The sequence below is a fragment of the Sinohyriopsis cumingii genome, chromosome 9 (assembly GCF_028554795.1).
Source record: "Sinohyriopsis cumingii isolate HCF-2022 chromosome 9, ASM2855479v2, whole genome shotgun sequence".
Classification (NCBI taxonomy): domain Eukaryota; kingdom Metazoa; phylum Mollusca; class Bivalvia; order Unionida; family Unionidae; genus Sinohyriopsis; species Sinohyriopsis cumingii.
This window is the reverse complement of record NC_142969.1, coordinates 81,681,291-81,698,559: the sequence shown is the minus strand read 5'-3', so window position 1 is coordinate 81,698,559 and position 17,269 is coordinate 81,681,291. Positions and strand designations below refer to the sequence as shown.

The following is a 17,269-nucleotide window of genomic DNA, read 5'->3' as shown; positions in this document are numbered from 1 at the left end:
AATTTTAACAGCCTCCATATCTTAATTCCAACTTTGACCAGACCTCAGTTTTAAAGGCCTCCATATTTTAATTCCAACTCTGATCAGACCTCAGTTTTAACCTCCTGTCCCAGGATAAGATTCTCCCAGTCTCAGTTTTAATGCCCTCAATCTCTACCACAATTGTCTGTTCTCATATCCTGTTTAGAAAAATAAAGCTTCTGAGCTGAATGGTATACACTTCTGTGCCTGTACCAACAATGCTGTTGTTAGAACAATCTGATAAATCGGATGCTTTGGATGCTGTATATACAGCATAAAAAAGAATTTCATTTAAAGAATCGGAAAATTCTGAAAATAGCTATGGCACATTACACCTAAATGAAAAGAATCCTATTGGAATAACTCTGAATTTACCAAATTTTGAAGAATGAGAAACCAATGTTTGATAGTAAAATGTTTGTTTAATAATATTTACCCAATCACAATACTTTTGGAGAACTACCTTGCAAATCCGGCACTCCTAGGATAAAACTTCTAGCTAAAAAGATAAAAGTTATCTGCCCAACTAGGTGGCAGTTAGAGTGATTTCCCCTAGATACAAAAATTGGTGCTAAATCCTGTGAAATCATCAGTTACTATTGGAGAGTAAGGCATGCTCTCTATATAGATGTAACTGCAAGGAGGCTGGAAGTTTGTATGTTTATCATAACAGTTGCGATTAGGTATTACTGTAGCAACATATTTCTTCAAATCATCTTAGGTGGATAGGTAAGAGATGGAGGGAGATAAATCCCCTTACGCCAGAAAGACCATCTCCCATCCCCTAAGGTATTTGAGACAGTTTCTAGATGACCTGACTGGAAAATAGTCTACATATGTCGAGAAGCAACTTCAAAAGAAAAAAAATTATCAAGCGGAAGTCATCAAACCACATCTTTATGATGCAGCCAAACAACATAGAAGGTAACCTTTAGCACCAGGGGGCCCCTGAGTGGCTGAGTGGTCTAAAGCGCTCTCCATTACAGATCACTACCATCTCACCCATGTCTGCGTGGGTTCAAGTCTAGGATTAGGCCAATGTGGGTATGTGAGAAAGCTTGCCAGTAGCTTTTTGTGGGTCGGTGGTTCTTCCCGTGGTTTTCCCCGAGTTCTTCCTCCACCATTAATACTGGCCGCCATGCATAGCCTATCGTGTGCTGAAAAATGGCGTTAAACCTCACAACAACAACAACCTTTAGCACCATGGGAAAAGGTTCCTCCAGAATGAATTGAGCCTATTTACATTAAAGATCTCTCATAAAATGGAGAGGTGTAATCAGACCTCCATCCCACAGTAATTACAGTTGGAGCAATGTTTGTAGCAACTTCATGAGCTGATAGGTGAAGCAAATTCATTGGTGTGGGTTTAGTCTGATATGTAAAATCTCCATGTCTTTCCCTCTTGTGAAGGCAAAATGAGCCATGGTCTCCCTCAATTCAATGGCTTGGTCTTCCTGAATACCACTTCACTCAGAGCTCGCACTGGGTCCTGTAGATGACCTTGAGATGAAATGTCCAAAGTAAACAGGAATTATGCCAATATATGATTACCTATGAATGGTACATTTTCTTAGCAATGAAAACTGGGGGTTTCATGAGTGATACTGATCCATCTTGTCAGAATTATTGCCTGCTGACTGCAGACTTATATGAGAGGTCAAGATAAATGGTGTCTTTTTCAGCCAGGTTGATACCATGATAAACTCCATATGGGCAAGGATACATTGTCATTGGCCAGGTGTGTCATTGGCCAGGTGAAATCCAAAATGAATAGAGGATCAGATAGGTCTTAGTTTGTCGAATATCTTCTCTTCCATGATAATAGTGTGCTAGTGATCATGGAATGGTAGGTTTAATGGTGCTATTTCTCATAATGGTCGTGGAATGGTAGGTTTAATGGTGCTATTTTTCATATAGGTCGTGGAATGGTAGGTTTAATGGTGCTTTTTTCATAGTGGTCGTGGAATGGTAGGATTAATGGTGCTATTTCTCATAGTGGTCGTGGAATGGTAGGTTTAATGGTGCTATTTCTCATAGTGGTCGTGGAATGGTAGGTTTAATGGTGCTATTTCTCATAGTGGTCGTGGAATAGTAGGTTTAATGGTGCTATTTCTCATAGTGGTCGTGGAATGGTAGGCTTAATGGTGCTATTTCTCATATAGGTCGTGGAATGGTAGGTTTAATGGTGCTATTTCTCATATAGGTCATGGAATGGTAGGTTTAATGGTGCTATTTCTCATATAGGTCATGGAATGGTAGGTTTAATGGTGCTTTTTTCATAGCGGTCGTGGAATGGTAGGTTTAATGGTGTTATTTCTCATATAGGTCATGGAATGGTAGGTTTAATGGTTCTATTTCTCATATAGGTCATGGAATGGTAGGTTTAATGGTGCTATTTCTCATAGTGGTCATGGAATGGTGGGTTTAATGGTTCTATTTCTCATATAGGTCATGGAATGGTAGGTTTAATGGTGCTATTTCTCATATAGGTCATGGAATGGTAGGTTTAATGGTGCTATTTCTCATATAGGTCATGGAATGGTAGGTTTAATGGTGCTTTTTTCATAGCGGTCGTGGAATGGTAGGTTTAATGGTGTTATTTCTCATATAGGTCATGGAATGGTAGGTTTAATGGTTCTATTTCTCATATAGGTCATGGAATGGTAGGTTTAATGGTGCTATTTCTCATAGTGGTCATGGAATGGTGGGTTTAATGGTTCTATTTCTCATATAGGTCATGGAATGGTAGGTTTAATGGTGCTATTTCTCATAGTGGTCATGGAATGGTGGGTTTAATGGTTCTATTTCTCATATAGGTCATGGAATGGTAGGTTTAATGGTGCTATTTCTCATATTGGTTTTTTCAAGGTCCCTGACGTCCATTGCACTTTAAGTATATTTATCAATGGCCATTTAAAGGATTAGTGAGAATGTTGTAATGTCCTGACAAGGGGCTTCCTAATATTTGTACAATAGGCTTGAGACTTTATAATAGAGAATAAAGAAAACAAATCTAAGGAGAATAACAACACTTCATTTCTAAGAAAAACAAATGAATTCAGATCTTTATATGAAGAACAAAAACAAAACATAGATTACATAGCAAATACGGTACACTAGGCACAACAGTACTTGAACGTCTTAATTCCAAGTACACTACAAATACAACTACTAGAAATCAGACTTGTATGACAGTCACAAATCATCATATGAAGAACCAAACACAATGGAAGGATAACAACTGGACAAAGTAGAATCATGGTTCCCACACTTTCTTAAAGATAAATTTCCAGGTCATCTCCAGTACAAAATTAATTTTTTCAAGATTCACATATGATCAATACTAAAAAGAATTAAAGAACATATTAGCCTATAAGATAAGCATTTTTTTTAAAATTTAAATGAAATATGTTTTTTTTTTGAGCTGAACTTTGGTGCTAAACTAGCATTGTTTGTGATATTCAATACTAGTTTAGCACCAAAGTTCAGCTCTCAGATTCAACATTTTGGACTAAATAATTTACTTAAAATGAATGTCAGTCTGATTTCTAATCTGGGTTTCCTCAGAATATTCCCACCACATTTTTCCTATTCGGACATTTAGGTTGGGATGTGGAGTCAGAGAAATTGCCTATCAAAAAATTGGAATCTGCCACCATGGTGATATAATGGCATTTGGCATATGGTAGTAGCTTATAAATAGGCCTTGCAAACTTAGATTATGTTACAGTGAGTCATACCTGCATGAAATCAATATGAAGAATGATTTATTTATTAGAAATGGCAAGTACTTGTTATGTCTTTTATCTGCTGACAGACAAGACAAAACAACAGCATAGATGACACCTGACCCGGTATTCACAATTTGCACTACTAGTCACATGACTACCACCTCAGAAATTCAATTGTCATGTAATATTACAGCAAACACCTAATGTTGCTGTATAAAAATTCAAATATCTTAAATGAAAGTCGGACACCTTTTGTAAATGAAAGTCAGATACCTTTTGTAAATGAAAGTCAGATGCAAATCACGAGTACAAGGTTAAATTTCATCAATGCCATAGTTTCATCTCGTCTTTAAGCAGAATAAAGACATATCGATATAAAATTTCTGAGAAATTAAATAATTTCAAATCGATTTCAAGCAGATGTGACACGATGCAACAGCATTTAAGTTTGCTAGGACATCTGGTAAGCAGCACTGATATGCCAACACCATGTTGGCTTCAAGTGATGATAAACTGGTTTTCAACTTTAAATATTGAAAAGGATGTCAATATCAAGCTGTCCATGCAACAACCATTCCACTAGCCAAATCTAATCCACTGAAATGTCTGGAGTGGATCAATAAATATGTAAAATGCAAACACCTAAATGATCCATACTGCATCCTTTGAATATTCTGGTCCGAGCTTGCTAAATTTAACTCATGATCAGTCCAGTTACAGCTCAATTACATAACTGTTTCTGGCGTCAAGTGTTGGCAGAGAATTCCCGGGTTTATCCCAACTTTCATCGCTATTTTTAAAATTCAGGGACTTTTCACAGTCAGGAAAAAATGTAAAATTTTTCTGGACTTTTCCCCAATTTCGTGAGAACCCTGTAGAATAGTTACAATCTTTTTTTAAAATTCTACACCCAAATATATAATTTGCACACATGTCACACTACAACCACTGACTTTTTAAGTACTAAGTTCCTTAACAGGGTCAGCTATTTCCTTTTTGACAGTTTCCATTTCTGACTGATTGTGCAGTTTCTCTTTCTTCAATGCATTGGCTTGTGCAACATAGTAGATTTTCCCGCTAGCTTCTGCCTTTTCATATAATTTGTCCATAATTTTCTCAAGATGCTGGATGCTGTCTTCAATCCTCCTGAATATTCAATAGCAATCGGAGTTTACAGAGATTGCCAAAGCCCACTTTCTTACTCCAACACATTTCATGAAAACATATTGGCCGACCTCGCATATACCAATTTGAATAATTTATGCATACCTGAAGTTGTCCACAGCTGACAAAATCGATTTCTGGAATAACTTTGCCACATGATATGATACATTCAAACTACATTTTACATCTTCATCTGCCGTGAAAGTATGCTGCGTTTCGCCCCATCTAATTTTTCATATTTGCTGTCACATGATCGTTCATTGAAATTTTACAGGTACATTTTCATGTAGATGTAAATACATTGTGTAGAAAGCAACCATTCTTTTAACAGACATACGGCCAAAATTTATGCCCAAAGTTTGGTCGCAATGTCAAAAAAGTCAATAACAGACTTCCAGCAGACTTCAGAATTTTAGATAGAATGCCAAAAATCAGAAGCTTGGATGTACTATAAGAACAAAGTGACCATTTATATGTATATTTTCCATTATCTTTTGTTTTGAGAGTTTAAACAGCTGATTCACCATGATTTGAAGTACAAAGATGTACTGCTGCCTCAGAAAATAAATCGATGAAGAAGAATGATTGAAAGAAAAGATCCATGTGCAATTATAAATATCTGATTGGTCATGTGATGTTAACCAGCCAATAGCAAACAGTTCTATTTTGATTACATGATGCAATGGTATGAAAAGAAACTTTCATACAATCATTTGTCAATTAACTCTATATTTTTCAAGGACTGAGGCTTATTTTCAAGTACTTTTCCACTAGGCCACAGGAGCAGTAAATAAATAAATAAATAAATAAATAACAGCAATGGGCTAATTGTATAATATACATATATCTAAATAAAAGCAATGGGCAGATGGGCTAGTTTACATGTGCTTGAAAAACAGTAATGGGCAGATGGGCTAATTGTATTACATGTGTCAGAATAACAGCAATGGGCTAACTGTAGAGTATACATGTGTCTAAATAACAGCAATGGGCTAAATGTAGAGTATACATGTGTCTAAATAACAGCGATGGGCTAATTGTAGAGTATACATATGTCTGAATAACAGCAATGGGCTAAATGTAGAGTATGTACCTTAAGTAATGCAACCAAAAGGGTATGACTCTAACTTAAATAGCAGAGCCTTATACAAATGTAGTACTGATATGAACGTAGGAATGTAAAACTATGTAACAACTGATGAAACAAGTAATCTAACTAGAAACTGTACCTACCAGACTTCTGGAACAGCCTTCAAGGAAATTTGTTCTTATTTCAGGAACACTTTTGAAACATAGACAACATATAAGGAAATTTTTAATTAGCTTCTGGGAGATCTCCAATTTTTCTCACAGATATTTGGGCAAATTTAATGTCTATATAGATAGTTTCTTTGACGGTCTGGAAGGTATTACATATTGTAAGAATATAAACATTATTACAGTCTCTTCGACAATCTGGAAAACATGACATATTGTAAGAATACCAATATTAATACAGTCTCCCTGACTATCTTTGAAATATGACATACTGTAAGAATGCCAGTATTAATACAGTCTCCCTGACAATCTGTGAGACATGGCATGTTGAAAGAATGACAATATCATGTAGTCTCCCTGACTGTCTGCAAGGTATGACATACTGTAAGAATGCCAATGTTAATACAGTCTCCCTGACTATCTGGGAGATATGACATATTGTAAGCATGCCAACACTATTACAGTCTCCCTAACAATCTGGAAGAATGACATACAGTAAGAAAACCAACATTAATACAGTCTCCCTGACTATCTGGGAGATATGACATATTGTAATACCAGCATTAATACAGTCTCTCTGACTATCTGGGAGATATGACATACTGTAAGCATGCCAACACTAATACAGTCTCCCTAACAATCTGGAAGAATGACATACAGTAAGAATACCAACATTAATACAGTCTCCCTGACTACCTGGGAGATATGACACATTGTAAGCATGCCAACATTAATACATCCGTCATAACATGGTGCAAATGATTAGAACTCACTTGCTGTGATGAGGAAGCACTTCTTCCTGGAAGAAGCGTCGGACACTCTTTCGAAAGATGTCATGCTCTTCTGAGAAAATGTTTCTGGTCCCGATATCAGTCAGTGATGAGGCTTCAGCAATCTCAGGCCTTCGCGCAGTGCTGGACAATCTGAAACATTTAATATATGCAGTGCTAAAAGATAGATTATTTCATACACTGTTGCAAGGCTTAAAAACCAAGAGTCCCTTCATGGGATTGATACTCTAATGTCTTAAAGAATTTACCAGGAATTCATGAAAAGACCATTTTCTTCCTTTTAAATGCTGAGTGTTGAAACCATCTCTGATATTCATGTGCAATAAGATTTTTAAGTCAGCAGCTGTGGCAACCATACTGGATGATATATCTGAACCATTGTCAAGAACCAGATACTGAAGTCAGAATTAGGGACAAGATTCTCAAAATGTTCATTGTGACACCTATATCTGAGGTTAGATCAGCTTCATTTTCATTCATGACCAAATAGATATCATTGTGACACCTATATCTGAGGTTAGATCAGCTTCATTTTCATTCATGACCAAATAGATATCATTGTGACACCTATATCTGAGGTTAGATCAGCTTCATTTTCATTCATGACCAAATAGATATCATTGTGACACCTATATCTGAGGTTAGATCAGCTTCATTTTCATTCATGACCAAATAGATATCATTGTGACACCTATATCTGAGGTTAGATCAGCTTCATTTTCATTCATGACCAAATAGATATCATTGTGACACCTATATCTGAGGTTAGATCAGCTTCATTTTCATTCATGACCAAATAGATATCATTGTGACACCTATATCTGAGGTTAGATCAGTTTCATTTTCATTCATGACCAAATAGATATCACTGTGACACCTATATCTGAGGTTAGATCAGCTTCATTTTCATTCATGACCAAATAGATATCATTGTGACACCTATATCTGAGGTTAGATCAGCTTCATTTTCATTCATGACCAAATATATATCATTGTGACACCTATATCTGAGGTTAGATCAGCTTCATTTTCATTCATGACCAAATATATATCATTGTGACACCTATATCTGAGGTTATATCAGCTTCATTTTCATTCATGACCAAATATATATCATTGTGACACCTATATCTGAGGTTAGATCAGCTTCATTTTCATTCATGACCAAATATATATCATTGTGACACCTATATCTGAGGTTAGATCAGCTTCATTTTCATTCATGACCAAATATATATCATAATTAGTTTTCTCATGAAAACAGCATTTCTATATGACTTTCTATTTAGGAAGAAAAACAATAACAAGATTTCAAAAAGGCCTGACTGATTGGCCCAGTTGCTATATCAATGTCATAGGCCTGGCTGATTGGTCCAGTTGCTGTATCAATGTCCTAGGCCTGACTGATTGGTCCAGTTGCTATATGAATGTCCTAGGCCTGACTGATTAGTCCAGTTGCTATATCAATGTCCTAGACCTGACTGATTGGTCCAGTTGAGTTAATGCTCATAAACATTTGACAGGAGTCCTGCTTAAACATGTTTATTTTTATACTGTTGATATCATTCATGATACTGAGCCCTCAATCACATTCTCTTCTAAAGGGACTTACAACTTCTAAAGGGACTTAACAAGTTTTAAAGGGATTTACAACTTCGCAATTTCTACATGTTCAGTGGCAGAATTCTTAATAATTCTGGAATATACCTCCAGTCTTGGGATCTATGTTTTCAACAGCAGAATTCTTAATAATTTCATATTACAAGACTTAGCAAAGCCCTTGATAACGTCAGTTAATTTCTACTAAATACGAGGTTAATTTCAACTAAATACGAGGTTAATTTCTACTAAACACAAGGTTAATTTCTACTATATACGAGTAAATGCCAAGACTTGTATATCTATTTAGAAGCATACACAGTCTGACACATAATACATTACATGGCAACAAAGCAAATTTTTCAGTAAATTATGTTTTACAAAGAATACTTACCCAATCACATTATGTTACAAATATTAGCCTGCTACCTCCTGAATCCAGCCCTACCAAAAGATGAAAATTGCCTTTTCCTGTCTCTCATATAGACAATGGGCAATAACTCTTGCCCATTACCTCCCCTTGCCACAATCAGATGTTGCTAGGTTTTAGCTGAGTGATATACTAACGAGGATGCCTGCATGGCTGAGTGGTTGGAAAGATCCCTAAGTAATGTAAATGGGTCTGTTATGTATGTTTCATCTGCATTCTTTGTTAGTTTTTATTCATTATATGCTATGGATAATTGCATTCTGGACTTAACCAAAATAAAGTTCCTTCTCTACCTGACCTGAATCAGTGACTATTTTTAATTCTATAAAATAAATAATACATAGCTAATATTTTCTCTACAAATAAGGGCTAAATATTAGGATTATTATCTTGGTGTAAACAACTAATACATAGCTAATATTTTCTCCATAAGTATGGGCTAAATATTAGGATTATTATCTTGGCCTTAGTCAAGGACATTGTGTTTACCATATTCGTTAGTATAGCGTTAGTAACAGGTCTTTTAATTATAACTAAGATTTTATCTTGTAAACATTTGGAACCTTCCAGAATGAAATTTCTGTTAGGTAATAGTTTCTTTAGAAAATGCTAATTATCACCCGAGGTCAATTAGAGGACTATGTAGTCTTGTGTATTGGAAAAATTTTTGTATTTGTGCTGTAAGACCTGCAGAATCAGTTGTAAGACTGTTGGCGCATCACTTCTACTCAGGCCACCACAGGCACATCAACACTACCAGCACTGCTTTTATTTTGGAATATCACTAAAGTTTATTCAGAACTTTGATCATCTGGACCTGTGTTGGAAATTATAGGATTTTTTTAGATTTAATTTGCAATACTAAATTAACTTTTTATTAAATTTTCAATTTGTGTTCTAAAGACTTAAATTATTTGTAGATTTTTATAAAGCTTGTTGCTTCTCACTCTTTTCTATAACTTAATTTAAGACCTTAGAGTCAAAACAGAAAATTGGGGGCTCATCCAAGATACATATTTTTCTAAAATATTCCAGAAAACATTGCTTTTGAAATTAAAATTCACCTTGTTTGGGAATTTTCTAAGTCCTGGGTATTATTTCACAATTTAGAAATACATATTAAAATCAGCAAGCCTTTACAATGTCATCTAAAAAAAAAATCTTTATTTTAAACTTTACCCAGGAATGGTTAGACTCCTTGAAAAAGTATGCATTGCTCCAGCTTGCCAGAAAATATGATCATATGATCTTTCTGAGTTAAAAGCTTCTTTAACAAAGCAAGAAATAAATAATATTTTGTCCATTATTTGATGAAGAAAAAAATGTTTTGGATACAAGTTCTTTGGATTTAATTAGCTCTAACTTTAAAGTTCTGAAATTAAAATACAAGAATGAAATAGTTAAGAAAGCCTTAGCTTCGGAAAGAAGCAAAGCAAATGCACTTACAGAAAGAGGAGAAACAAATACAGCAGCAGCTGCCAAAAGATGAGAGTTACAAATACAATTACAGCTGTAGAAAAAAGAGACAAATATAAGTACAGGTGTAGAACGAAGGGAGAGACAAATACAATTACAGCTGTAGAAAGAAGAGAGACAAATATAATTACTGCTGTAGAAAGAAGACAGAAATACAATTACAGCTGTAGAAAGAGATTCATACAATTGCAGCTATAGAAAGAAGATAGAGAAATACAATTACAGCTGTAAAAAGATGAGAAAGACAAATAAAATTACAGCTGCAGAAAGAAGAGAGAGACAAATACATTTACAGCTGCAGAAAGAAGAAAGAGAGAACAAGAAGACAGGCTAATGCAAATGCAAATCCAATGTGAAAAGGAAGAAAAAGAAATGCAGAAAGAAATGGAAGGGAATTTTAATTTAGATTAAAAGAATTAGAGCTGGCAAATGGAAAGCATGTCCCACTTTGCACAAAAATTCAGGTTTTGATGTTGCTAAAAATAATAGGTTAGTACCCCATTTTAAAGAGAAAGAAGTAGATAAATATTTCCCTCATTTTGAAAAAATTGCTGACAATTAGAAATAGCCAACAGAGCACTGGAATCTGTTATTACAAAATGCACATTTTGCAAAGCTTGTGACAACTATGCTTTCTTGTCAGCACAGCAAAGTGCTGATTAAGATCTGGTGAAGGAATTTATCTTGAAGGGTTATGAGCTGGTACCTAAGGTTTATCAGCAAAAGTTTAGGAACTATAAAAAGAAACTGGACAAACCCATGTCAAATTTGAAAGAGAATAAAAGGTGGTACTCAGCCAAGAAAGTCGTTCAAGGTTACAAAAATCTCAAACAACTCCATAGCGACATTAAGGCTGAGCACAACGTCAAAACTTTCAAAAATGCTGCTCGTACAGCTGATGAGTATTCTTTAGTTCATAAAGTTTTTATTGTCAGTAAGCCTTCCACTCAGCAGTCTTCTGGTTTAAAAAAAAACTATTTTAATCTAAGGTGGCGCTCACCAGATAATATGTACTTTTGAGAGAGTGACGTATGTAAGGTGAAGTAGTTCGCATTTAAAACATGCACAGTGGAGAGAATGTTGGCATATCTCTATGCTACATTAATGTAATGTGGATGATATTTCTTTTGGATATTGTACTTTTGGAAATTTTATATGATTTAAGTACACTGCTAACTAAAATGACTGCTCCCTTGTGTTAAAAAATCAGTCTGAATTAGTCTAAAGTGCACTATACATAGCAGCTATTAAAATAGGGAAAATGAATTTTGCCAGACTAGACAATACCAGCTTCTGAAAGTGCAATGAATGAATTACCAAATATATAAAATGTAAAAAAAGTTATTGGCTCCTTTTTATACAATTGACCTCTGAAGTTCAGGAAGTGAAAATGACCAAGTAGAGCTAGCACTTTTTTGAAAGGTGCACATTTGAAGTAAGGCCAAGCTGTATACTCTATAACCCATAGTACACCCATCAATCATACACCAAAATAAAGGGAATTAAAGGTTCTTTGCATTATACCTAAGATATACAAGGTCTTTTTTAAATAGCCAGTATAACCAGTGAGGAGAGCCGGGGAAATTCTTTTTCTTTAAAATCCTAACCCTATGCAAAATGCGAAACTGTATAGCGCCACCTACGCTGTTTAATACACAGTGTTGTACAGAACTGTCACCTAGTAAAATGGCTTGTGTATGCACTGTGAGCATCTCTTGGTGTCAAAAATGACCACTGGATGTTAAAAATTCAGATATTTATGTGGGGATGGTGCAAAGAAACACTGCAACGCACTGAAACACTGGAGAGTATTGAAAACACTAAAACTCACTCTAGATATCTTATATATATCATAGTTTATCATTGACTGTGTATAAATCATTCATAACTTTGATAATTTAATAGTAGTTTTATAATAAAATAACATGTACTTTCATTACTGCCGACAAGTGATGGAATGGTAAATTTTACAGGTAGGAATTGGAAAGCAAATTAATAAACAGTTGTAAACTGTGCATTCTGATGACAGTTCTGAAGGTAAATACTATAATTATCAACAATGCATACATTAGTTTAATTTAATTATTATTAGTATTTAATGCTTAAGCTTTTAATAATAAATAGATATTAATAATGATTTATTAAGTTATTTATAATATTATTGTAATAGACTTGGGGCTCTAAAGATGTAATATGATGGATGGGAAGGGTGGTTTTTCTGTGTCATAAATTTAACATGTTGTTCGTGTCAATGAATATATAAACTGCTGAAAGATTGAAATTAAACATTGTAATGTATCAGAAGTGTATAGATCGCGACTTACCTTGATATCTGTATTAAACTGTTCATGTTTATGTCAAGTGTGATTGCCGGTCATGTGGTAACATGAGTCATCAAACTCAACCTCGCACATCGTTAAATACTCACAAAATCTTCTGGAATCTTATTTCATATGAATTTGTCACACCAAGAAATATGTTTATCACCCTTAAATTCCCATGTCAACTCATCATTTGAATAGCACTAAGCTCGATGACTCCAACAGCTGACATCACGAAAATACGTCTGCAAGCAAGATGGCCGACACTAGATCACATGACCGGTTCCACACAGTAAATTTGTCAAGTTCACATTTTTTATTAAACTTCACTTGTTGATTGTAAATGCTGGCCTTCTTTTATACTAGAATAAGTATGTTTTGAATATTTAATGGTGTATTCTTCATTTTTATGCTGGTCAATATATTTTCAATGTTATCAGCGTTCATCGGTAGTTGTGTACTCTTCACCCAAGCTTAACTGTCTTGGTTATGATTTCAAGTATGTTGACGTTTGACAGACACGGCAAAATACATAATGTTTATATATCTGCTAATGATAGAGTGCGAACAGACAAGTGATGATGGTTAAATTGTATATTAACCCTCAGTTTGTGTCACTGTAGAGTATCTGTTCAGCACCACCAGACCTGTTCGGCGTCCCAGACAAGCAATGATTGGTTATGTTTACATCATATGACTACTTTCCAAAGAGTATAAATAGGAGTGACATTTGAAATTCGGGAGATAGCTGTCAACATTAACGCTTCTATCAACATCTCTCCACCATATAAAAGATAACTGCATTGAGGTAGTTATAATTACAACTTTATTGGATGGCATTAAAAAGCTCATAGATACTTATAAAAATAAGACAAGTCTACAAATTTTAATTTCTTTATTCTCAAAAACAGACTGGAATTATATATAGTACAACAATAGTAATCAATTCAATTCAAACAAATTCAATTCACTGCTATTGATTCAAGCCTAATATAAAAGTAATATTGTGCCACATAAATAACCAGCTATCTCCCACCACACTAAGAATTTAGGGTTAACTTTCAAAATACTTACTCCGTGGGTCGTCCATTTCTCGCTGAATGATTATGTTAAGGTTATGAAGGCCAGCATATTATAGAATTTGTGTATTGCATACGTTACACATAATCAAACACATACATTCATATTTTAGTCATATTTCTTGTATTATGCATCTTTTCACAATTTCATAATCAAAAATAAAAAGGTCCTGGCTTTGAGCATTCTTGAAATTTTTTTATTACTTTTACACAAGTTAGCCCATACCCCCCCCCCCAATTTGTTACATTATGATTAATGGATCTTGTTTCTTTTTATTTATTGTTCTGGGATACATGAGGAGATTAATGCAAACTAGCAAATAAAACAGCTGTACATTGTAAATGTCACTACCTGGACTTATGTGCGAACAATTAATTTAATGGTCTGAATACAAGGATACATGTGAGAATGGCGTCAAATAATTTGCTCATTTATTTCATTGTTTGTGCATGATTCAAAGTAGTTACATTTCTCATAATGATTTTCATGACTGGTGCGTACTACAAATGTACTAGCTAATAGTACAACCCTTGGATGGCTGTCATTTTGATTTACATGTGCCACAAGGAAATTCATCCATATATACTGATTTACTAAAGAACATGGCCAACTGAACAAAGATTTACGAGTTTTAGCATTTTTATAAGTAGATCATGAACTGATTTGTAAATACACATCAAACAAAACTGTGAGGTAATTTAAGTAGATACATAAATTGATTTGTAAATACACATCAAACAAAACTGTGAGGTAATGTAAAGGTGGCACTTCCTAATCCTGACCTTCCTAATTAAGTAAAACATTTGGATAACTGTTATCATCACATTGTCAGGGGTCATGTTACCAGGCGAAGCGGGCAACCAAATCGCCTAAAAAATATAAAGTTTGCCTTCCTCTGTTAGGAAACTGAAAACAACTTTGCCCTGCGATTTATTTAGAAGAACATTGAATGACTGTCCTTTTTAGATGCTCTCTCTTGCCTTGTCCCAGTTAGTTCCAGTGTTATGTTAGAGTTCAATTCGAAATGTAGGCTTCATGCAATCAGATAGTTGGTGTTGATATCAACTGCGCCAACAAACAAACTCTTGCACATTCACAGGTAATACCTGAGGCTCAGGTATGTCTTTTCATAGCTGACTGACCTTAACCCTTTCCCGAGTAAGTTAGCAACTATTGCTGCCCGATTTCCGCAAGTTATCCTTTGATGATAAAAAAATCAATTAAATTTGTGTTTCGAACTTAAACTTATGTAAATAGCATTATGTGTTTTAAGAAAAGAATCGGTAACAAGAATATTTTAACTGCCGCGTGTACATTATTTTCTTTTGATATGAACGGACATTTATGTCACAGGTCATGTGAATAATATATTATGCTTTGTCTAAATTTGGCTATCCAGAAATATGGACCTTTTGACCAACCCTGTCTACTTTTTAATTATTATTATTTTTTATTTTTTTTGACATTATGCAGGTGGGATTAAATTTGTGCATTCATAAAAAAAACTGTCCCTTGTACCCTGGACTTTGAACTGTCCTAAAAAAAGATGTTAAGGTACATACGGAGTAGACTTCCCATACAACAGACTCTTTAGGTTTAAACTTCAAGTAATCTGTAATTACCTATTGCAAATTTTCCATATGGTTTTCGATCCGTACACTTCATTTCGAATAAAGTGGGAAACAGTTCGGGAAAACATTTTATCTTGTGTAGACCATTAGGTAGTGTTTAACAAAAATATCCGAATGTATCCGCGTCGCCGGTATTCTCTAATCCAACGACAACTCAAATGCTGACTCGGACTCATCGGATATAACAATTCACATTCCGGATAGTAAAACTATGCCTGAAATCTAAGTAATATATCTTTATCTATTATATGACAAGCACTGAAGACAAATATTATTTCAATCCAAAAATACACAGCTGCCCTCTCTTATTCTTAGATACAAGTTACGTTTTAAAAATGAAGGTACTTGTATGGATTTAGGCACAGGGTTCTGTAGTCCTACAATGTAAGACCCTCCAAAACATAAACATCAGGGTGAATGTCTTACATTGTATGACATGGGGTTATGTTATGTGGTGCATGATGACTGCCCAAAAGGGGTTCATTTATTATTAGCAGTGTTTTGAACTAGCAAATAATTTCCATCATCTATTCGGAACTTTTGAGATCCAGTAATTACTAAGTTGGTATGCCATGGTACTAAAGATGTGATGTGAGAGAAAAGAAGTACTCTTTCCACTGCTACACAGTACTATGGATCTGAAAGTAAGTACTCACTGCACTGCTACACAGTACTATGGATCTGAGAGTAAGTACTCACTGCACTGCTACACAGTACTATGGATCTGAGAGTAAGTACTCATTGCACTGCTACACAGTACTATGGATCTGAGAGTAAGTACTCATCACACTGCTACACAATATACTATGGATCTGAGAGTAAGTACTCGTTGCACTGCTACACAGTACTATGGATCTGAGAGTAATTACTCATTGCACTACTACACAGTACTATGGATCTGAGAGTAAGTTCTCGTTGCACTACTGCACAGTACTATGGATCTGAGAGTAAGTACTCATTTCACTGCTACACAGTACTATGGATATGAGAGTAAGTACTTGTTGCACTGCTACACAGTACTATGGATTTGAGAGTAAGTACTCATTTCACTGCTACACAGTACTATGGATTTGAGAGTAAGTACTCATTGCACTACTACACAGTATTATGGATCTGAGAGTAATTACTCATTGCACTACTACACAGTACTATGGATCTGAGAGTAATTACTCATTTCACTGCTACACAGTAGTATGGATCTGAGAGTAAGTACTCATTGCACTGCTACACAGTACTATGGATATGAGAGTAAGTACTTGTTGCACTGCTACACAGTACTATGGATTTGAGAGTAAGTACTCATTTCACTGCTACACAGTACTATGGATTTGAGAGTAAGTACTCATTGCACTACTACACAGTATTATGGATCTGAGAGTAATTACTCATTGCACTACTACACAGTACTATGGATCTGAGAGTAATTACTCATTTCACTGCTACACAGTAGTATGGATCTGAGAGTAAGTACTCATTGCACTGCTACACAGTACTATGGATCTGAGAGTAAGTACTCATTGCACTGCTACACAGTACTATGTATCTGAGAGTAAGTACTTGTTGCACTGCTACACAGTACTATGGATCTGAGAGTAAGTACTTGTTGCACTGCTACACAGTACTATGGATCTGAGAGTAATTACTCATTGCACTGCTACATAGTATTATGGATCTAAGAGTAAGTTCTCATTGCACTGCTACACAGTACTATGGATCTAAGAGTAAGTACTCATTGCACTGCTACACAGTACTATGGATCTAAGAGTAA

At 35.0% G+C, this 17,269-nt stretch overlaps 1 protein-coding gene across 1 annotated transcript in view; it reads right to left on the bottom strand.

Moving 5' to 3' along the window:
- Positions 1-15,626, bottom strand: part of LOC149792124 (long-chain specific acyl-CoA dehydrogenase, mitochondrial-like) — a 77,990-nt gene extending 62,364 nt beyond the window's left edge. Inside the window, exons 1-2 of the mRNA XM_089970649.1 lie at positions 15,493-15,626; positions 6,947-7,096 (exon numbers count right to left, since the gene is read on the bottom strand). Of these exons, the coding sequence (XP_089826775.1) occupies positions 6,947-7,096; positions 15,493-15,569 (227 nt within the window). The 5' untranslated portion in view covers positions 15,570-15,626. The remainder of the gene's footprint in view (positions 1-6,946; positions 7,097-15,492) is intronic.
- Positions 15,627-17,269: the final 1,643 nt, after the last annotated feature.